Below are 22,558 nucleotides of genomic sequence, written 5' to 3' on the forward strand. Positions count from 1 at the left end.
CGATCTTCACTAAACGAGCCTCCTGTTGGCCAACGTAGTTCTGGCTTGGCGGAGGCGGTACTGGCGGGCCAGGTTTCTGTGCAGAGGTCCTCTAGTTTTTGTTTCGACAACAATTTATGGCCAGGAATTGACTTCCAATAGGTGATAACAAATTCAAGAGGGGAGTCAGGGTCCCTCTGGGACTGGGATGGCTTTCTAGAAGCCTTCCTCCCAGAGTGAGCCCGCTCGTGCTTGGAAGCCTGGGTACCCATTTTATGATTCACACGTGTCTGGATAGAGAGAAGGGAAAGAGAGGGGTCGGTAAGGATTTATATAACTCGTACAGGGGCTTATTTTAAGGGGGGGGGGTCTCTTGTTGCTTGGCAACTTCCTAACGGTTTAACGAGCTCCAACTATCCAGTTTCCTTTTCTATTCCTTTCCTTATTTCCTATTCAATAACCTGGAGTTCCTTTCCACTCTGCCGATCCCGCCCAATTCCTCATGGGCTATCCCTCCTGGCAACCTCCTACCTATCGTCACAATCTCAGGAAAAGGGGCCCTACTGAACGCCCGCGCCATGCAGTGCCAGATCGGGTGATCCCTGGATAGAGTTTGAATCGAAAATCCCCCTTGCTTTCGGAAGCGGGCTCACGCACGATACACATGTTACGTGGCACCGACCGGTGAGGCTGGGATTGATGATAGAAAGCCAGACCCCTTCCTGCCCCCTTGCCGGGCGCTAGGGAAATTCGGAAAGAGAGCTCCAACCCTTTGCTTTCAACTGAGATGCCCGTTGCGGAGAGTCGGCTGTCTTTCAAGTCGGCTCTCTCCGTCTTACTTTCGGACTCCCAATTGGTGCGGCTGGCTGGAGGGTTTTTTAAGAGAAAGAGATAGAGCTCAGAACCCCGCTTTCGGGTCGAGCGGCGGTCCACGGTCTCTCTCACTAACTGGACCAAGAGAAAGGTAAGAAGGAGCGATAGAGAGGAGGGCAGAGAATTCAGTTGCCAGGAGACTTCCACCCCCTTCCCACCAGTGCACTGGATTTTATTTTCCTTATACTCACGCGTCTTCTACGATGATCCCGGGATTGATGAATAAGCCGGCTGGATCCCTTTTTGCTCCCCGGCTGAACCCTTGGAGCGTTCGATTACTGCCCGGAAGATGGCCAGAGGTCCAAAAGGATCTTCCCAGGCAAGATGGCCCGGAGCCGGCTGAAGATTTCGGGGCCCCCGGTCAGCAACACAGGAGAACCGCCTGCCCCATGTTGGGCGCCAACTGTTACGGTAAAATCTGGGTGCGAGGCTGCTCTGCCACCCAGCTCGTCGGACTAAGTCCGCGAGTCCCTGCGGAGGAAAATGAGCTCAGCCGGAGACAGGAGCAAGCTGCAGAAGATCCAAGTTTATTGCGCAACAGGTTCAAGGCGAGATTGAACAGCGGGAAAGGGGTGACATGAGCTTTTACAACTTCCCTCCATGTCCCATAATACAGTGCAAAATACATCATAGTTACATCATGAATACATTAGAGGGAGGTTGGGTTACACAGATGACATCATGAATACATTAAAGAGAGGTTGGGTTACACCGGATTAACATACAGAGGAGGGAGGGGGAATATGCAGAGCTGGAGATATGCACAGATAAACATTTCCTGAGTACCGGTGATGAGCAGACAATAGTTCAAATATGTAAAGTCTGCCACCTGGCACTGCCCGGAGGAAAGGCTGGGCAGAGCGATTTGACCGGATTAGGGTCTTCCTGAGTACGTGACACCTCGCTTGAGGGATTATGGAGGCAGGGGAGGTGTCATGGAGTCCTGAAGAGACTGAGTCGATCGGCACCAAAAACAAGGAAATTGGAGTTACGGTTGATTTTATACGAATTTTTAAGGATTTTTAGTCCGTTTCAGTCCATTTTATATCAGTGATTGAAGTCGGAAACAAAATACATTGTTGCAAGATTTTACACTTTTATGAGTTCACAAGTTTCGGTTCTATTGTTCTCCCAGCGGGGAGCCGTCAGCAGCTTGTCAAGAGGTTAAATGAGGCGTGCAGGAGCTCGCTGAGCTAGCTCTGCAAAGCGAATGCATGGTTCTGATTAGATAGAACGCAGCCATTGAAACAAATGGGGATATAGCTTTGTACGGTCTACCCACAGTAAAGATAGAGCGAGAGGAGGCTTAAGAGTTTGGGCTTATTTCGCCCGTATAGGAAAGGGAAAGGCACTTTATTTATGGGGCTTGGGGTAGAGTGTAGTGCTTGTGTAATGGTGTGGGGGCTGAGGGGTCGGTGTAGGGCTGGGTGCCCTTGAGGTCATCGCCTCGGACCCTCTGGTGACCGGCGGAAGGGTGAAGGGAGGCATGCCCCCCCTTCTCCGTATCACCTTTAAGGCATTATCATGTATCCTGGCAGACAGGAGAGAAGCAACACACTCAAATTTCTGCTGGGGACCACCTCTTTCTCTGATGTATGTATGTTGTTTTGGGGGGTGGTCTTGAGCTACAGGGTGTAGCCTTATGAGGCTTTGCCCTCGGGTGGGAAAAAGTATTGCACCCGGGAAAGGGAAAATGGGAGTCAACAGACACTCAAGGAATAGTTTCGGAGAAAAAGCTTTATTTCTACCATCCATGAACTGGTAGAAGGAGCAAGTGTGATAGTTCACAAACAAGCACGAGTTCACAGTCATTTGCACAGAATATATATTCCCCTTCCAGTTCCCTCCCCTTTCTCCTCCTCTTCAGGAGTCCTGCCCCATGTGTTTCCTCTGAGCATGAACAGAAAGCTCCTGTCTTGGGATTTTTCCCAGGAAAGGGGGCGGGGTGAGAAGCCAAGGGATGTCAGAGTGTTCAAGATATGTTTCTTTCTCTTGCTCTATTGGCACAGTTCCCGGAAAGAAAAGTTGCAATCTGATTAACAAGGCCAACTAGCCTGAGAAATGAAAAAAAGCATTGTTCTATTCAGCTACCTTTGTTACAGCAGAGCAGATGCTTAGCTAATGCTTTTTAGCTGAGAAAATGATTTTGAAAGGCTTTGAGAAGCTTTGAGCCTGCTTTGGGGGGTGTGACTTCAGGCCTAGGTGGGGTCACCTGTCCTCACCTCCTTCAAGGGGAGGCAATTTCAAAAGTATGCATGGCCCAGAACTGTTGCAACAGTCCCCCCCCCCAGAACATTGGTGTGCAAGCTCTTATATAGACTTTTGAAATTGCCACCCTATAGCTCAAGACCAATGGGACATGGGTGGTGCTGTGGTCTAAACCACTGAGCCTTGGGCTTGCCCATCAGAAAGTTGGTGGTTCGAATCCCTCCGTGAGCTCCTGCTGCTCTGTCCCAGCTCTTGCCTGTGGACAAACGCTGGCTCCCTTGGCCAGTAAAGTGAGATGAGTGCCGCAACCCAGAGTCGTCCAGTCGTCCGTGACTGGACTGAACTGTCATGGGTCCTTTACCTTTTACCTTTTTTTTTTAGTTCAAGACCACCCCCAAAAACATCATACATGCATCATAGAAGGAGGTGGTCCCCAGCAGAAATACATCACAGCTACATCATTGCTACATCACTGACATGTCACAAAGGGGAGGGGTCGACAGGGGTTACACTAGTTCAACCTGTTACGAAAAAGGAGCAATGCTGCTGAGTGCTCCAGATGGCTGGAAAGCCAAACAGGATGTTGATGTTATGGGACTGTACCGTGGGAACAAGGGACAGTCTATTATGTGCACTGAGCACCGGATGTTAGCTCAGAGTGTCACATGACCCTGTACTGGAAGTACATGGGTGGAGTTTTTTTTCCCTCTCTGGCTGTGGCTGTAAAGAGGGTGCAGACATGATTTCTCTGCACTACTGGAAGGACAGAAATAAAGGCATGTAAATACATTTCTGTCTGTCTCTCTCCCCTCCCTGGGAGTGAGGGAGGAGGGATGGTTGTGTTCTTCTCACGTTGAGGAGAATCGGCCGATAGAGACCTCGCCTTGTCTTGCCGGGAGTCGCCAACGGGGAGGTCAACATGGAATCAAAGCCGGGCACCTGGAGAGTGCCAAATTCCTCTGACAAGGCTTGAGATTCAACATATGGTAGCAGAGGATGGTTATCTGATCCATGGGAATCAGCATGAGAGGTGAGAGGTTGATGGATCATGTGCCATCCTCTGCACCAAGGAAAGAAGATAACGTCTGCATTGCAGCCAGAAGCTGAACGGCTGGACACCAAGAGGGGGTGTTTTTCCAAGCATCGGAGCCCCAAAAAGGTATGCTGAATATCGGGCTAAAAGTGTGAATGCAGATTGATTTATTCTCTGGTTCACGAGAGCTGCGTTTGGAAAAACAGCTCTGAGAGTAAAGGCTTGCATACCACAGATTTTTGTGGTGAGATAACAAAGAGAAGTATGCACAGTTGCTAAGCAACGACAGTCAGGACAGTGGAAAACTACTGACACCTGGGGCTGGCTCAGTCAGAGCCGGGAAAGCGAAAGTTGTTTTGACTGTGAGACAGCTTGGAGATTGCCTGCCTGAGAGAGGCTGTAAACAGCTCAAAAGAGCTTTTGGGATTTTACTAGCTCGAGGGTGAAGAGCTGAGACTTGGATTCAAAATGGATCCCAAGAAGGGGGGAGCCTTGCCTTACCCGCCTCCCCTGACTAATGACAATTATTCATCTTGGTCTGTAAAGATGAAGGCCCTGCTGCAGAATCAGAGGATTTTTGGGGTAATTGAGAACCCCATCCCTCAAGCACCAACCCGAGGTTGGGAATCACAGAATGTGAAGGCCAGGACGGCTATAATTCTGTGTGTCTCGGATGATCAACTTGTGCATATTCAGGATTTGGAATATGCGCGTGAGATTTGGGAAACGCTGCGTAGAACACACCAGAGAGATGCTGGCTCTTCAGCGTTGTTGTATTTTGAGAAGCTGACCAATCTGAGGCTTGCGCCTGATGGAGATGTTCAAGCGCACCTGACGGAAATGAAATATCTGCGCCAACAGATGGTGGAACGCAATTTCCGTCTGCAGGAGGAAGTGTTTTGCTTCATGATGATAAACAGCTTAAATCGGACTTACAAAACGGTTGCCAGTCAGCTGGGTTCCCTTCCGGCGAACGATTTGACCGTGGAGAGGGTGACTGCCGTTGTTTTGAATGAACACGACAGGCTTGCTGCACTGGAGGCCAAGGACCGGCGGAGGGAAGAACGGAGTTCTAATTCCCCCACTGATGTTGCTACTGGAGAGGATGCTGTAGCTTTGAACGCTGTCCGATGTTACAATTGCGGACAGGCTGGGCATCTTCAGCGGAACTGCAAGAAGCCACGCCAGCCGAAAGGAGCGAAGGGCCGCTCAGCAAAGCCTGAGGCAGCAGGCAAAGGTCATACCAAGTCTTCGGTGAAACCTGCAAAGGCCCTGATGGCGAAAGGAACCACGCCAGATGTTGGACACTCTTTTGTAATCGATACGGGCTGTAATTTTCTTATGTCCCCGCACAGAGGACTCTTTTCGACGTTTAAGAAGCAAAGCTTCGCTGTGGAACAAGCCAACGGTCAGAAGCTGGAAGCGACCGGGGTTGGAACTGTGCATCTTAAGAGTCTGAACCTGACTATACACAATGTTTACTTGGTTCCTGAATTGAAGTTCAATCTGCTGAGTGTTTCGCAGATTGCAAAGAAAGGACTGAAACTGTCCTATGATGATAAGAGCTGCAAGATCTTCAAAGATGGAGAGTTATATCTTTCTGCCAGACAGAAAGGTGGACTGTATTTGTTGGACTTTGAGCAAAGTGATTACATGGAATGTAATTCTGAGTCTAACTTGATTTCTCTTGCAGGTGTGACCAAAACAAGCGCCAAGAAGGTGGCCAGGGTCGACAGAGCGTTTCAGCGGGTGTATGCTGATGTGATTGGTCCTCTAGAACCATCTAGAGGCAAAGCAAGATTTTATCTTGTGTGTGTGGATCATTTCTCTAACTTTGTCTGGGTTTATGTGTTAAAGAAACCACAGGAAGCCTTGGAAAGGTTTCAGGAGTTTTGTGACAAGGTTAAAGACATGCATGATGCTAACATTGATTGTCTTTTGACAGATGAGAAGCAGATTTTTCTTTTACAGGATTTCCAGAGGTTCCTGCACAAGAAAGGGATAAGACACAAGGTTGCTGTTTCAGCGGAAGCGTGGAACAGGGGTGTCTGTGTACGGGTGAACAAAGAATTGCAAAAGGGGATGAATGCGCAATTGCTTAGTTCACATCTGCCACATGAGTTCTGGGCGGAGTCACTCATGTCGTTTTGTCATGCATGGGTGAGAAAGGTTTCAAAAGAGTTGGGAAGTTCTCCTTTTGAGAAACTGTTCCAGAGAAAACCTTCTGTTGCCCATTTCAAGGTTTTTGGGTCTCATGTGAGGACAGAAGCTCCAGGTGGAGTAAAGAATGCCAGAGGCATTTTTGTGGGGTATGAAAAGGGTCTCTACAGAGTAATTTTGTCTGAATCTGGTCAGGTGATTCTCACAAAATTTCTAGAGAGTGCTCCCAAACAGGAGAGAGTGATAGTACACACATTTCCCACAGAGGACGATTCAGATGATGATGATGATTTCACAGAGTACAGTGGTACTGAGAGCGACAGTGATAGCTCAGAGAGCTCTGTTGTCACAGTCATTGAGAGGAAATCTCACACAATGGATAGACCTTCACAGGTGAAGGATGAACCACTGTTTACTGTTGGAACTGGTTCTTTTAAGAGTCCTGAGACAGAACCAGTGAGCAGAGAGGATCAGCACCTCATACGCAGGTCTGAGTCACAAAGGGTGAACCACCCAAAAGGTACTCAGAAGAGTATGCTAATTTAGCTGTTGCATGTGTTGCTGTTGTACACAACCGAGGACAGGTTGGAGCTGTGTCTAAGTCAGAGACAAAGACACAACAGAGAGTTGCTAGCCAAGGTAATGCAGATGCACTCATTCCTTGGAAGCCAGACAACCAGAGAGGTACACTGGGGAAACCAGTGGCGGGTAGTTCCAAGGATGGAACTGAAACAACAGGGGAGTGTTATGTGTATAACAACTGTTTGTTTTCTTCTCTGGATCACGCTTTGCTTGCCGCAACATGCATTGATTCTTTTGGGGGAGGTTGTTACGAAAAAGGAGCAATGCTGCTGAGTGCTCCAGATGGCTGGAAAGCCAAACAGGATGTTGATGTTATGGGACTGTACCGTGGGAACAAGGGACAGTCTATTATGTGCACTGAGCACCGGATGTTAGCTCAGAGTGTCACATGACCCTGTACTGGAAGTACATGGGTGGAGTTTTTTTTCCCTCTCTGGCTGTGGCTGTAAAGAGGGTGCAGACAGATTTCTCTGCACTACTGGAAGGACAGAAATAAAGGCATGTAAATACATTTCTGTCTGTCTCTCTCCCCTCCCTGGGAGTGAGGGAGGAGGGATGGTTGTGTTCTTCTCACGTTGAGGAGAATCGGCCGATAGAGACCTCGCCTTGTCTTGCCGGGAGTCGCCGACGGGGAGGTCAACATGGAATCAAAGCCGGGCACCTGGAGAGTGCCAAATTCCTCTGACAAGGCTTGAGATTCAACACAACCTTGGCAAACATGTCCAGACAAGTCCTTGGTACCAGATTAGCATAAGCAGACATGGCAGGGCAAGACTCAGGTATAAGATGAGCATAGACAAATATGTCTTAAGTACCCACCACCCAAAAGTACAATAGAAGTTCCTTTGCCTGTCTGGAGCCTGAGGCGAGCCAGATGGGAGTTGGCTTCCTTTGGCTAACAATGAGCCCAGCAATTGTCACCTCTGAGAACTTCCTGGAGTCCCTTTTCAAGGGGAAAATAGCTTTGGAATGGGGGGAACTGGGAAAGGAGATGATTTTATATTATTTTAAAGCTAGGGGAAAGCAGACAGCATATCTGCTAAATAAGTCTTCAGGGAAAATAACTTTGTCAGTGGCTAAATTCCTTTTCCTGGCACTCAAGTGTCGGAAACGTATAACTGAATGCTTTGATGTGGGTTATCTGTGAGAGGTCTAGTACCCTAACCCTACCTTATTTATGTACCCCTATGATGTTATAGTTTATAATTATTGTGTAATGTTTTATTTCTGACTATCGGTCGAATAAAGGAAATTGATTGATTGGTTTTAAAGCTAGGTGACTTCCCTGAGCTGATACATTCAGGCATAATCTTTGTAATATTTAACTTTAAAGATGTGCCCCTCCCGTAACCTCCGTAACAATTTATATAGAATTGCCGTAGAGCATTTCTCTAGCAGAGCCTCTCGCTTTCCTTTCCGCTTCCGCCTCCGGGCAAGGAAAAGAGCCGGGCGAGCTTGCCCTCAGCCAAGATGGCGCCCGGGGTGACTTTCCCTCGACCAAGATGGCGTCCGCATCTCCGCTTCCGGAAGAAAGGCGTCACTTCCTACGGGCGCGCCTTCCGTTTCCGGGAGGAAGTGGGCGGTGGGCGGGCGGGCGGGAGGTGCGGCGAGATGCCTCAGGCGCGTCCGGAAGAGGCTCTGGGCTGCGCGAGGGAGGCTGGTAGGAGGCGAGGGGGGGGGCCGCGCGGGGGGGGGCGGGCCGGGCTCTGACTTCCCCCTTCCCCGCAGGCCCGGCTCCGGGAGACGCCCGGGACCCCTTCGAGCCGGGCTGGCAGGTGCCTGGGCGGGAGGGGGGGTCGGGGAGGGGGAGGGAGGGAGAGGAGCCCCCCCGCCCCGCTCACGCCCCCTTCTCCCCCCAGCACGTGATGGCGCAGCGGGTGGCGGATCCCATGCCCTTCATCCTCCACGAAGCCAACGCGGAGGCGGGACTGATTTGCGCAGGTGAGGCGGGCGGGGGGGAGATGCACTGGGCCTGCTGGGACGGGGGGGGGGCGCACGTGCAAACGTGTAGCAGCATTTCATTTGTATGCTGCCTTCCCATAGTTGAATACAGTGGTACCTCGGGTTGAGTGCTTAATTCGTACTATTAAGCACTATTTCTGGGTTAGCAGAGTCTGTAACCTGAAGCGTATGTAACCCGAGGTACCAGTGTAATTCTTATTATTAGTAGTATTATTAGTTACAGACGCTTCAGGTTACAGACTCCACTAACCCGGAAATAGTACCTTGGGTTAAGAACTTTGCTTCAGGATGAGAGCAGAAATAGTGCTCTGGCGGCGCAGCAGCAGACCACATTAGCTAAAGTGGTGCTTCAGGTTAAGAACAGTTTCAGGTTAAGAATGGACCTCTGGAACGAATTAAGTGCTTAACCCGAGGTACCACTGTAGTACTTACACGCTGTGGTCTAAACCACTGAGCCTCTTGGGCTTGCCAAAGTTGGCAGTTTGAATCCCCACGACGGGGTGAGCTCCCGTTGCTCGGTCCCTGCTCCTGCCAACCTAGCAGTTTGAAAGCACGCCAAAAAAAGTGCAAGTAGATAAATAGGTACCGCTCAGGCGGGAAGGTAAACGGCGTTTCCGTGCGCTGCTCTGGTTCACCAGAAGCAGCTTAGTCATGCTGGCCACATGACCTGGAAGCTGTACGCCGGCTCCCTCGGCCAGTAAAGCGAGATGAGCGCCGCAACCCCAGAGTCGTCCACAACTGGTCCTAACAGTCAGGGGTACCTTTATCTTTACTTATACCCTGCCCTTCTGCCTGGGTTTCCCCAGCCACTCTGGGCGGCTTCCAAAAAGAGATTAAAAATACATTAAAACACCAGTGATTAAAACCTCCCTAAACAGGGCTGCCTTCAGATGTCTTCTAAATGTCAGGTAGTTGTCTTTGACATCTAATGGGAGGGCATTCCACAGGGAGGGCACCACCACCGAGAAGGCCTTCTGCCTGGTTCCCTGTAACCTCACTTCTCGCAATGAGGGAACCACCAGAAGGCCCCTGGAGCTGGACCTCTGAGCATTGGCAAGGTTTACACAATCACAAACATAACAAAAGTCACAAAGGATAAATAAAACACATCGAAAAGTACACGATTAAATGGAAACAGTCTCCACATATATCATAAGATCTGAAACCAAAGATGCAACAATAAGAGCAATAACCTCTCCCAACCCCCTGTAAACAATACTCCCTAGATACAGGAGTTCCTGCACTGTAGCTGGGTTGGGCTGGATGACCCCTGGGAATCGCTTCCAACTCTATAGTTCTCGGATTCTAGGATATACACACAGGTATTGCACGGAGGCGATGGAGAGGGAAATGGTGTGAGTTGCTGAGTCCTGAAGGCACTGTCAAGGGAGCGCATCAAAGCAAATGACAAATGCCCCTTGCAAACCATGGGAGCTCTCTTGACGGCTCATAGAGTGGGTTTAAATGAACGGAGGGGGCACAGGGTTGCCCATGGAAGCTCTATGCCCCTGAGCACCAGTTTCTGGGAATCACAAGCGTTGCGCTCAGGCTCCTGCTGGTGTGCTCCCCCTTGGGGCATCTGGTTGGCCCCCCTGAGAGCCCATTGGTCTGACCCCACAGGCTTCGCTTCTGTTGTTATATGTTTCCGCATCAGGATGGCTCTGCTCTGCTGAGACAGGTGCTTGGGGACTGCCCCACAGCTGCCACATTTTGTCCCAGAAGCTCACCAGAGGCCAAGGCGAAGCCTATTTCAGAAGTCCTGGCTTCAGACCCGGCCATAACAGCAGAGACCAAGTCAGGGCTAGCTCTTGCCGCTCTAGGCTGGACAAGGGCCCAAGAGGGCATGTCTTTGTGTGCCTGCCCTGCCCGCTTCTTTCTCGGCAACGGTGCCCCTTTTCTTTCTCTGCTGGGTATTTCCCCCAGGCCACGGCCAGGGTGCATCAGCCGGGTTACTGTTCCCCCCTGCCTGCTCTCCAAAAGAGCTCACGCTCACTGTGCGGTCTCTCTTCAGATGTGGACAACAGGCCTTGCTGGTTTTGCGCCAATGATGACTACAGTGACGATGACTGGGGGAGCGACGAGGAGGAACTGGAGGAGGAGAGGGCCCAGAATGCCAGCCCAGCCACATTCTGTGGCTTTAAGAAATCCTTCCTTTGCAAGCCTTCTGCCTTTGCCCTGCCAGCAAGCAGCAAGAAAGACAGCCCTCTGCTGGGCATTTCTCTGCCCCAGAAGCAGCAGCTCACAGCTGAGGTGAGGCATGCGCCAGGGCCTGGTCACTCTCCTCCAGCCTTGCCTGCTTCGGAGCAGCTGGTTCTTCCCTTGACTTCCTGCAACCCCGTGGCTCTTGCCTCATTCTCTGGATTTCACCCTTAGCTGCCGACTTACTTCTCTGAAAGGAATTGGGGGGGGGGTTTCCATCCCCTTTCCTTTGCTGTCCTTTCCATCTTTGTTGCCTGCCAGACCAGACAGCGCTTCCTGAAAATAATAATAATATAATAATAATTATTATTATTTATACCCTGCCCATCTGGCTGGGTTTCCCCAGCCACTGTGGGTGGCTCCCAACTGAATATTAAAACACAATACGGTATTGAACATTAAAAACTTCCCTAAACAGGGCTGCTTCCGTGAAGCCCGTGCTTGAATTCTGTCCTGCCTTTTGGGGGGGGGAGCCTCCGCATGCTGGGACAGGTAAGGACGGCGTTGTGTGTCTGTGCACACCTGCTTGACTGCTGAAAGGTCTCTCTGTCCTGATCTTTCTCAGGAAGCGGCGAGGAATGCAGCAGAGTTGGTTGCCGAAGAGGAGCGCATCAAGAAGAGGGCTGAGAAGAAGAGGATGAAGAAGAAGGTGATTGCCTCTGTGCGATCCGCATGGTGGGGGGGCCTCCCCTGGGGGAGAGGCTGTCCTTGTGCCTCGATGTCCGTCTGTTGGCCCCATTGCGTGTGCTGCTTTCTCTTTCCAGAGGCAGAAGGACCGGAAGAAGCAGGAGAAGCGAGACCAGGAGCTGATGGCCAAGAGCATAGCTGAGGCAGTGAGTGGCCACTGGGGAAGTCTGCACGTTTGCCCATCTGCCACAGGGGATGTACAGCCTTTTCAGAGCGCTGTTGTGTTGCTTGCCGGCAGGTGCAGGTTGCTCAGTTAAAGTGGATTTGCAGCATCGCACAACCGCCCTGCAGGCAAACTGCAATGAGGGCTCAGGAGGAAACCCTTCTCCTCACCTTGAACCTTTGTGCTGCTTCCAGGCTGGCAAAATGGGCCACAGTTAGCGAAGCTCATTGGCAAGCGAGGGCCTTGTATTTAGCATAGAGCTCCAAAGTCCAAAGGGTTGGCCTTGGCAGAGGTGGGTTGCACTGAGCCCCCAGCTCTCCTGCAGGAAGGGCCTGCTGCAGAAAACCCCTTGGTTTTGCCCCAGAGGCAGGTGGCTCCTTGCTGCCCTCACAGGCTGTGTCTCCTTGTGCAGGATGAGTATTTGAACAGCAGCAGCGGTGTGCAAGGTTCTGGCTGCCTGGCTGCCTTTCGGAGTGCCTTGGGACCAACCCTTCCCGATTCAGAGGAGAGCTCCACCCAGGACCTCAGTGAGAACATGGCTTCCCCGGGCAGGAGTCCCAGCAGGAGCACAGAGGAGGAAACGGAGGCAAGTGGGACCCATACACTCCTCTGTGAGGGAGACAGGCTCAGCAAGGGGGGCGAAGGGGAAGAGGGAGCCTGTGGGTCTGGGAGAACAACCCAGCCCCTCAAGTTGGGCAGGCAACCTGGTGCCGCCCCTGAAGTTCTCTTCAGCACAGCTGGGGCTTGTCTGCGCTTGTTGTTAGTTGCGCACCAGGACAGGCAATTTAGGCGGAAATTCCCTGTGAGAAAGAAGTGTGTATTGTGGGGGTGGAATAATATTTCTTCCCTCGTGTGCAGTGGTCCCAATACGGCCCAGCCTCTAACAGCAGCTATTTTCTTTCTACGTTCTTTGGAAAGAAGAAGCCGGGCAAAACTTGTCTTCTCATAACAACAACAACAATTTTATTATTTATACGCCGCCCATCTGACTGGGCTGCTCTGGCCACTCTGAGTGGCTCCCAACAAAATAATTAAAACACAATAAAACACCAAATGTTAAAATACATGGCTGCCTTCAGATGTCTTCTAGAAGTCAAAGAGTTCTGTATTTCCTTGACATCTGATGGGAAGGCGTTCTGCCCGATTCCCTGTCACCTCCCTGTTCTGCGTCTTGGCTTGACGCAGGCTGCGTATGGAGGGTCAGGAGGCAGAGAGAGGCTGCTTTCATTTGTGGCTTTGCCTATCCCTGCCCCATGGAACAGGAAGCAGCCTTTCCATGTGGGTCCTGTTTGGTGCGGGGAGGAGGCATTTGTGACCTGGCTTCTCTTTGGGGAAGTGCTCTTTTTTAGGGAAGGTGTTTGAGAGATTCAGGACGTGGCCAAGAGTTGCTCTTTCCTGTTCCTTGACTGCAGGAGGAGCTTGACCTGACCAGCACTTTCGTATCGAAAGCTCGTCTCAAGGTGGGCTCCAAGCCCCCCCCACTGCCGCTACCGAGAAAGGAGAAGGCAGCCCAGCCTGACAGAAGGGAGCCAGAGGTGAAAGAGCAGGAGCAGGTGAGGACGGGTTTAAGAGTGGTTGTTTTTCATAGAATCCTAGACTTGGAAGGGATCCCCAAGGGTCATCTAGCCCAACCCCCGCAGTGCCAGGAACTCAACTAAAGAATCCCTGACAGGTGGCCATCTAACTGTAGTTTGAAAACCTCCAGCAAAAGAGAGTCGTCCACCTTCTAGTCCAAACCCCTCCAATGCAGTTATTTCCAACATTTGGTTGGGGTCTCCTTTATTGTCCTTTGAATCCATTGGTTTGGGTCCCGCCCTCTGAAGCAGCAGAAAGCAAGCTTGCTTCATTGAAGCTAATGGACTTGACTTACTTGGGTTGGGTTGATTAAATGCACTGGCTCCTGGAAGAGTATAGGGTCAGGTTCAAGGTGCTGGTCTTGACCTTTAAAACCCTTTGTGGCTTAGGGCCCTCGTATTTACGGGACCGCCTCACCTGGTCTGCCCCACAGAGGACCTTAAGGTCCATGAATAACCATATTTTAGAGGTCCCGGGCCCCAAGGAAGCCAGAGTATCCTCCGCCAGGGCCAGGGTCTTTTCAGTGATGGCTCCGACTTGGTGGAATGCTCTGTCCCAGGAGACTAGAGCCCTTCAGGATTTAACCTCCTTCCGTCGGGCCTGTAAGACAGAGCTATTCTGCCTGGCCTTTAATTTGAATTCAGCCTGATCTTTTATTTCCCTTCTCTTCCCTCCCCCTCCCCTTTTATGAAGATCACCCGCTCTGAGACCCCACAGCTAATCTCCCCTGGCCGCCTCGCTGGCCCAAGTAGGACTAATTCAGCCAGCTAGCCCTGGGGATTATCTAATGCTTATTAGATGGATTTCCCCTAAATTGATTTCTGAACTTTGAATTTTATTGCTATTCATGTTTTTATACTGTATTTTATGCTGCTTTTACAACTAAGTGTTTTAAATTGGTTGTTAGCTGCCCTGAGCCCGGTTTTTAAACCAGGAAGGGTGGGGTATAATTAAAAAATTATTATTATTATTTATTATTAGATCTGCTCTAACTTAAGTTGAACACGGCCCATTGCTCTCTGTCCCCTAAGTTGTGCAAATTAGGAATCCTCGTCACTCGTGGGCACTTCTGATTAGAATTCTGGTTCTGTAGAAGATTGGGCAGGTGGGGGAATCATGGCCTTGGTTTTTTGGCCCCTGATCACAGTCTTCCTCTCGAGGAGAATTACAGGAGCCCCTGACCCCATTTCTGCTTCTTCCAGGTTCCGAAGTCTGGGCTCCAGATGACTCCTGTGGAGCAGAGCATGGTGCTGGCAGGTGTGTGTTTGCCCGGGAGTGCTGTCAGTCTGTCCCCTGCCTCCCTTTTCAGAGGTGCTGAGCGGGAGCGCTTAGCCTTCAGAGGGCAAAGCCTTGGACCCGGGTCCTCAGCAAGCTCCCTTCCATTCCGGTGATGGCCTTTTCTTCTTGCTTCTTGCATGACCCTAAAAGATTGCGGCAACGAGACTGCAAAGCAGGGGGGCTACCAGGAGGCCGTGCTCCTGTTCACAGAAGCCGTCAAGCTCAACCCACGGGAATACAGGTGAGCCCTGGGGCAGGTGAGGTCCCTCCCCTGAGCATGGCTGGAGGATCTGTGCCAGAGTCATCTGCCCTTCTGTACAGCCGGAGGGGGGTGTCTGGGGGAGCCTCTGGGGATCTGGCAGGATCTGGAGAACCACTTCCCTGGAGTCTCCCCAGGACCATTAAGCTGGCTGAGTAGAAAGCTGCCCCCGAGCCCTGGGACCGCCCACTACGTGACTCCAGGTAAGGCTGTAGCTCCGTGGTAGGACAGGTGTTCTGTGTGCAGAAGGTTCCGGGTTCAAACTGCGGTGGCTCAAAGCAAGGCTTGCGGAAGGCCCTTCCTGGAAGCAGGATTCACACCCAAGAGCAACTCTTCCTTCCTTCGGTTTCCAGCAGCTGATTTTCAGCGGCATTGCAGCCTCCGTCTGCGGAGGAGGAGCCTAGCTGTCGTTGCCACTGGCCCTCGATCGTTCTCCTCCAACCTTTTGTCTTGTTAAAGCAACCCAAGTTGGTGGCTTTCCCTGCCTCCTGCGGGAGCCAGTTCCGTAGTTTCTGCGCTGCTTAAAGGAGAACTTCCTTTTCTCCAGCGTTCGGCTTCTTTAGATGCCCACAAATTCACCCTCTCCCTCTCCCTTCCGCCAGGTTCTTTGGGAATCGCTCCTTCTGCTACGAGAGGCTGCGGTGCTACACGGAGGCTCTGCAGGACGCCCAGGTGGCCCTCAGCCTGCACCCCGGCTGGCCCAAAGGCCTCTTCCGCAAGGGCAAGGCCCTCATGGGCCTCAAGGTAGGGGTGAAACGGGTGGGGCAAGGCTGGGCGGGTGGCCTCCCTGGTGAGACTGGATAGCGACCGTTCTTCTTCCCTCCCACCAGCGTTATGCAGAAGCCGTGAAGACCTTTGAGGAGCTCCTGCACTTTGATGGCTTCCGTGGAGACGCCGCTGTCCAGCTGGAGAAGTGCCGGGTTCAGCTTCTGCTGGTGAGCTGAGCTGGAGGCCAAGGCCTCCGTGCCCTTAAGGAGAGGGCCTACAGAGCTGCAGCCTGGCTTGGGGCCGCCAGGATCCAGGAGGGCAGCTCGGCAGGGATAGTTTGCATGGGTCAGGGCATCTGTGGGGATCGGGCGAAGGAAGCCACCTGAGAAAGAAGGGGGTCTCAGTGGGGTGGAGAGCAGCGCTAGGCATGTTCTGCTACTGGCGTGGGCCCCGTTGCGACACTGGAGATTTCTGGGCATCAGGAAGAACTTTCTGAGGGTAAGAGCTGTTTGACAGTGGAAGGGTGTCCCTTGGAAGTTGTGGACTCCCCTTTCTTGGAGGAATCTCAGCTAGAGATTGGAGAGGATTGAATGAGATGACTCAGGGTCCCTTAGCTCTGCCAATGCTATGATTTTATCTACATGGTGCCTAGGGAACAACTTGCACCATAATATCAGCAAGACAAAGGAGATGGTGTTGGACTTTCGGAGGAAAAAAGGAGAACTAGCCCCACTGTACATCGGGGAGGGCTGTGTGGAGAGAGTCTCTTCCTTTGAATTCCTAGGAGTTTCATCTCAGTGAAGACCTTACTGGGAAAATCAATGCAACCCAGGTAGTTAAGAAAGCCCAACAGAGACTCCATCTCCTCAGAGTATTGGGGAAGAATGATGTCAATCAACATTTGATGCTCTCCTTCTACCTGTCCACAATAGAAAGTGTCATTTCACACTGCCTCACGGTGTGGGACGCTGGTTTGACATCAACTGATAGGAAGTGCCTACAGAGGGTGGTGAATCCAGCACAAGGTATTATGGGCTGTCCCATGAATCCACTGGATGAAATAGCGGAAGAACGTTGCCTCAGGAGAGTGAGGAAAATTCTCAGGGATGATTCACACCCTGGCCGGCACTTTCTGGATCTCCTGCCCTCGGGCAGAAGATATAGAAGCCTGATTAGTCGCACCAACAGGGTAAAGAACGGCTTCTATCCTGGGCTGTTAGGCTGCTGAATGAAAAGATAACAACAGGGCAACTGACTTTGGGGTTTGGTGGGTGTGCGTCAGTAAACGAGGGGAATTAAGACTAAAAGAGCTGAGTGGGGGTGCTCGTGTAATCTCACTGTATACCAGTTGTACAAGTGACAATAAAGTATTTCAATTTTGTTAATCATCAAAATAGTAAAACATGGTAGGTAGCGTGTGTGACGCTGATGCCTCACAACAAATGAAACCGATCTGTAGAAAATACAACTTGAAAAAAAGAGACAACAAATGCATTTTTGTAAACTAAGAAATCTTTAGTAAAACAACCACATTTTTAAAAAACAAACACTGTAGCTTACAAATAAAGCAAACAATATTTTTCTTTGGGCAGGAAAACGGTTTTGGCCAGTACCCTCCCGAGTGGAACGTCCGTGCCAGAGAATCCTCCTTGCCCCCGACTGGTAAGAGGGCTCTCAGTGGGGCAGCTCCTTCAGTCCACACATGATAGAAACCCGGCAGCGATTGTGGGGAGCCGCCAGGGGCAGGGATCGCAAGCAGCCCATGGGCTGGCAGCACCCGGCGCGTGAGGGGTGGGGCGTTGAGCCTGCTGGTCCTAATGCATTGCTCCCTCCTCCTCCTCCTCCTCCTCTTCCTCCTCCCTCCTCTCCTCCCGCTTCCTTCTTGGCAAGGTGAGCAGCCAGGTGGGCATCCCGTCAGAAGCATCTCCCAGGCCAGAGGGCATCTGGCACCTCTCACCATCACCAGCTCTCAGGGCAAAGGGCTGCTGCCATTAGCTGTGCAGGCCCCAGTCAGGTAAGGCCACAGGGGTGGGGTGGGGGGGAGGTCTCCGGGCTGTGCCTGTGGGGAGAGGCTGGGCTTTCACCGAACCCGAGGGCGCACTGCTTTCCCCAGAACATTTGTATCCTGTTGGGTTACTGCCGGGGAGACGGGGGCATCAGGCAGTCCCCCAGCTGGCTCCGGACGATCACCAGTCTCCCGTGGAACAGCATCAGTCAGTTAGCGACACGAGCCTCAGATACGTTTAGAGACCTGTCAGCAGAGTGTGTCAATCACCTCACAGCAGAAGAGGCGGGCAGAGAGATGTGCAAGCAAAATGAACAGCGTTTTATTCAGCATAGCTCAGGAACAAAGGAAAACACGTCTGCTTGCCTTTGTGTCCAGCAAAACAGCAGTATAGCAAAAGCAACATACAACGGAAGTTCCCAGCAGACAGTGCTGGAAGTAAACAGGCATGTGAGACCCAACAGTCATGCCTCACCCTTTTAAGGTGGAATGGAACTATATCCTAACATACCCCACCTTCCTTCCTCCAAGGAGGTGTTGGTTCTCGTTCCCATTTTATCCTCCCCACAGCCCTTTGAGGTAGGTGTCAGAGCTACCCTAGGTCCCAGCTCACAAAGGACCAACGCTGCTTCGTTGTTAAGTATAAAAGTCTTTATTGAAGTTCAGTTTCACTTCCAGAGCCGCAGCGCGCAGCCCCACGTCTAAAGTGTCAGACCACTGATGCTCCGTCTGAGTCTCCTCCCCCTTGACACCAATTTAAGATTCTAGCCTTGCTCCACCTTCTCCGCTGCTCCTTCCTCCTCTGGGTCCGCCTGCCCGCCGGGGTCTCGCCCTTCCTAGCCTCTTCTCCCGCTGATTCCCCTGAGCCTTCTCCCTCCCTCCGGCGGGCTTTAGGAGCTGGTTCCCCATCCGGGTCTCCTGCTGTTCCGCGCGCCTGCACATTTGAACTTGGCGCGCGCGCCCAGCCAGCAGCTTTCCTCCTGACCGTTCCACTGCTGCTGTCACTGCTTCCCCCTTCGGGGGGGCTAGCTGCAACTGACCTCCCCTCCGTTGGAGGCGTGGTCAGCCCTGACTCCCTCTCTGGAGGAGACACTGCCCCTGACACATGTGACTCTTCCCCCCCACTACGCTCTGGTGGGGAAACTGGTCCCGATCCTCCAGTGCTGCTTTGGGGTTCCCCTCTGGCTCCTTGTTTCTGGTGCGTCCCCCCTGGGACCCCCCTTGCCCTGACCATCGGCGCCCCCTTCTGGGAATCTTCTGATTCGCTGGAGAAGCTCATGGAATCTCTCGGGCCACTGTCATACTCCCCTACGCTGCCCTCGGATTCTTCCCCTTCGCTCTCCCAATCCTCTCTCCCCAGTGCTCCTGCTCCTGATTCCCTGACAGTAGGTGAGGCTGAGAGTGAATGTCTGGCCCAGGGAGCTCAATGGCTGAGTGGGGATTTGAACCCTGCTCTCTCCCTGGTCCCAGTCCAGCACTGACCACATGGACACTGTGAGCCCAGGCTCCTTTGATGCCTCTCCTGCATTCCAGGCCCTTTCGTGACTGCAGCATCCAGGCAGTTTCTGAGAGCGGGGGCTGAGCGCATACAAAATCAGCCTAGTGTGCAGAGGTTAAAAACTAGATGTTTTTGTATGCATTATAAAATGAAATCTAAAGAACTTTACCCAAAAAAGTCTTTGGCCCTCTGCTCATCTTTGCCTCTGGCCCCATCCACAACCAGCTTGTGGCCCTCAGAAGGTTGCCTCGGAAGCAGTGTGGCCCTGTCGTGGTTTTGCAGAGCAAGTCACAGTACTTAGTTAGCAGAGTAAACAAAGCTTAAGCTCAATGCAGCTTCGACCCAATATTCCTGAAGGAGCATCTCCACCCCCATCGTTCAGCCCGGACACTGAGGTCCAGCTCCGAGGGCCCTTGGGCGGTTCCCTCCCTGCTAGAAGCGAGGTTGCAGGAAACCAGGCAGAGGGCCTTCTCGGTGGTGGCTCCCGCCCTGTGGAACGCCCTCCCATCAGATGCCAAGGAAATAAACAACTATCTGACTTTTAGAAGACATCTGAAGGCAGCCCTGTTTAGGGAAGCTTTTAATGTCTGATGTTTTATCGCTTTGTTATTATTATTATCATTAATTCTGTTGAGAGCCACCCAGAGTGGCTGGGGAAACCCAGCCAGATGGGCGGGGTATAAATTATTATTATTACTGTTATTAATGCAGGGTTCCCAAAATAGACCAGACTCAGTCAGCTTCATCCAGTATTGTTTGCTAAAGGCAAATGAGCATAACAGCTCACGAATCCAACTCTTCTGGGTTGGGATAGTTGCAGCAAAAACCTTAACTTAAACTTACAGCAAGATTAAAAACTTAGCACTTAAACATGCTGTATTCTGAACAGATCACCACACAGGAAACAAAGTAAAGAGAACCAAGAAGGAAAGTGAAACCCAGGCTCCTACTGGGCTGCTATTCTAGGAAGTGTGACCTTGGAAGAAAGAGATAAGCTTAACTCTGCTTCTCTGAAGGCCTAACCCCAAACACCAGCAACCTTCTGCTTGTTTCCAGGCAGAATGGAAACTTCCAGCTTGTATCACACAGAGAAAGTTCCAGAACCTTCTTGAATCAAATAGAATAGAAAAGACCTTGACACTTTAAACCAGTACTTTCTGTCCTTCAAAAATGCCAACCCTGACATGAGCTGCAAGGAGTTCCCCTCCCGCTCCAGCCTTGGCCACTTGCTCAGGCTGCCCAAGAAGGGGGCAGGGGCTGGGTCCCGGCTGCCTCCTGCCTGGGCGGCGTTTGGCCTTGCCTACTCTTGGCTGCCATGTCCGTTGCAACAGGGGCCGGTGAGCAGGTGGGGAGCAGCCTGGGACCTCCGAAGGGAGTTGCCCCCGATGGGCTTGGGTGGGGCAGAAGCCTTGGATTTGTGAGGTCCAAGCGAGCTGTGGGTCGGGATGGAGGGAGCTGGGGGGGAGTCACAGGTAAGCTGAGCGTCCCCTGGCCCCCCTGGCGGCTGTGGGTGATGGGTGTGCTCTTCTCCCAGGGAGAGGTTTCCCGTGTGGGTGGGGAACCTGACGCCCGCCATCACCCAGGAGGTCCTGCTGTGCTACTTCCAGCCGTGAGTATGCCCCTCCTTCCGCCCTCCCCTGGCTCCTCGGGGCCTCAGCTGACCCAAACCGGGAAGGCAGCCTTGCTTCCGAAAGCTCCAAATCCTCCATCGCTTGGAGTCCGGCCGGCTTGGCTGACACCGACTCTCCTTGGGCCGCAGGTTTGGGCCCATTGACTCCGTCCGCTGCCTCCCGCGAAGGTTCTGCGCCTTCGTCAACTACACCTGCCGGAAAGCGGCCGAAGAAGCCTATGTGGCCTTGCAGGTGAGGAGGCTCCCCCCTTCCTTAAGGGGGGGGCAGCATTGCTTTCTCCTGCCCCCCAGCTGTGGCCACAAAGGGGCTTTTGTGTTTCCCTCCCAGGGCGTGGAAGTCAGAGGCTGCCACCTCGTCCTGCAGCTGAAGCACCCGGTGCACGCCACTCCTCCCCTTGCCAAGGCACCCGGAAGCACCTGGCAGCAGCAGCAGGCGGCACCTCCGAAGCGGTAGGCAGCAGGTGGGCAGGTGCCTGTTGCAGGGCGGGAAGAGCGGCCGGCTGTTTCAGGCTGCTGTAAGGGAGACGGGTGGATGTTGAGGCCTTCCTGCTGCCTCTCCCCCAGGGCCCCTCTCCCTCTGCGGGGCTTTGGGCACGGAAGGAGGGGTGCAGAAAGGGAGCTGGCAACATGGGCAGGATGCCCTGCCGTCCCCTGATGGATGGAGGGGCTGCAGGAGAGGGGTGGGTGGGCCGGAGGGGCAGGTCTGGGGCTTGCGAGTTTGAAGAGGGGTGCTAGTGGGAGCAGCTTTTCCGATGGACTCCCAGGAAGCAGCAACCCCTCTCCCGGCTCCTCTTCCTCCAGGGAGACTCCTCTGGGACCCCCCGCCTTCCTGAGCTCCTCCTGCCTCCGCCGCCTCGGCCACCTCCCTCAGTGAAACACCTTGGCGGAGAAGTTGCTGTGCTTGCAAGCCGACGTCCCGGCTGGGCCCCTTGCGGCTGAAGATGCTGAAGATGTGGGGACAGGCCTGTCGGATGCACCCTTCCTGCGGGTCGGGGGGGGGGGCTGGTGGTGGTGGACACAAGCGCAGTTGCCTGTGGGAGCCCCCCAGGCACGTGGGACTGCTGGGTGGGCTGTGGCCTCCGCCTTCTCCAAGGCTGCCACTGGCCACTTGATCTCCCTCTGTCCTCCCTCTGGCTTCTGATGAGACCAGATGCAGATCAGGGAAACTGAGGCCGAGGACTGGGGCGGTTGGGGCGGGGGCTCTGCCCTCCTGTTGCTCCTGGGAACCCTCCCTTCTCCAAAGCAGGTATCTGCCCCCACCGTGTGTGGAATGATGCACCTGCAGTAGGGCAGGCAGCTGCCTCTTCAGCCCCCCCCCAAACTCTACTGCCTCTGTGGGGCTTAAGTCCTCTTCTGCCACGGTTCCTTTTAGCCGTGCCCCTCCCTGAACCCTGTGCACTAGGTCCTGGTGAGAATGGGGAGGGCAGGAAGTTGTCTGTTTGTGGGTCCCCCTGCCTGAGGGTGGGGGCTGGTGTTGCGGGTGGGTGGCCTTGGGGTGCCCCCTCGTTTGTGGGGCCCAGAAGGCAGGAGCGTTCTCCCCCTGACCTTTTGGTTCTGCTCAGTGTGTTCAGGGATTTGTGCCTGCCACGTGGTTTTTACACTATTCACAATAAACTCATTAAAAGCCAACCGGTTCCTTTCGTAAGAGGCGCACTTGTGAGAGAGGGCTGCTCATTCTGCCAGAATCTGAGCCAGATGAGTTCAGGGCTTTGCCGCAAAGGGAGCACGAGCGGCTGGGGGTGTGAGGCCAACCCTGCCC

General features: G+C 52.8%; 1 protein-coding gene across 3 annotated transcripts; it reads left to right on the forward strand.

Annotated features, from left to right (window-relative positions):
• The first annotated feature begins 8,395 nt into the window (after positions 1-8,395).
• On the forward strand, positions 8,396-22,428 carry TTC31 (tetratricopeptide repeat domain 31). Of its 3 annotated transcripts, XM_083571388.1 has the most exons (18): positions 8,490-8,495; positions 8,564-8,610; positions 8,695-8,776; positions 10,809-11,047; positions 11,562-11,645; positions 11,761-11,829; positions 12,259-12,432; positions 13,259-13,399; positions 14,624-14,678; positions 14,850-14,940; positions 15,561-15,702; positions 15,789-15,893; positions 17,259-17,328; positions 17,557-17,680; positions 20,704-20,778; positions 20,929-21,031; positions 21,128-21,249; positions 21,601-22,428. In XM_083571388.1, the coding sequence occupies exons 3-18, from the start codon at positions 8,701-8,703 to the stop codon at positions 21,671-21,673; spliced, it is 1,743 nt and encodes a 580-aa protein (XP_083427514.1). In that variant the 5' UTR covers positions 8,490-8,495; positions 8,564-8,610; positions 8,695-8,700; the 3' UTR covers positions 21,674-22,428. The 3 variants fall into 3 exon arrangements, with proteins under 3 accessions (XP_083427515.1, XP_083427513.1, XP_083427514.1); XM_083571389.1 differs by lacking the exon at positions 8,564-8,610 and having other exon boundaries at positions 8,396-8,495; positions 21,128-21,260; XM_083571387.1 differs by lacking the exon at positions 8,564-8,610 and having other exon boundaries at positions 8,396-8,495.
• The last annotated feature ends 130 nt before the right edge of the window (positions 22,429-22,558 follow it).

The sequence above is a fragment of the Podarcis filfolensis genome (assembly GCF_964270895.1).
Source record: "Podarcis filfolensis genome assembly, chromosome: 9".
NCBI classification, from domain to species: domain Eukaryota; kingdom Metazoa; phylum Chordata; class Lepidosauria; order Squamata; family Lacertidae; genus Podarcis; species Podarcis filfolensis.

What these genes read in the sequence shown, in the direction of transcription:
- TTC31 (XM_083571387.1), top strand. Translation starts at nt 8,701, where the DNA reads ATGGCGCAGCGGGTGGCGGATCCCATGCCCTTCATCCTCCACGAAGCC. An exon ending in CCAAGAGCATAGCTGAGGCA is followed by an intron (nt 11,830 to 12,258) that starts GTGAGTGGCCAC and finishes CTCCTTGTGCAG; the next exon opens with GATGAGTATTTGAACAGCAG. An exon ending in AGGCCCTCATGGGCCTCAAG is followed by an intron (nt 15,703 to 15,788) that starts GTAGGGGTGAAA and finishes CCCTCCCACCAG; the next exon opens with CGTTATGCAGAAGCCGTGAA.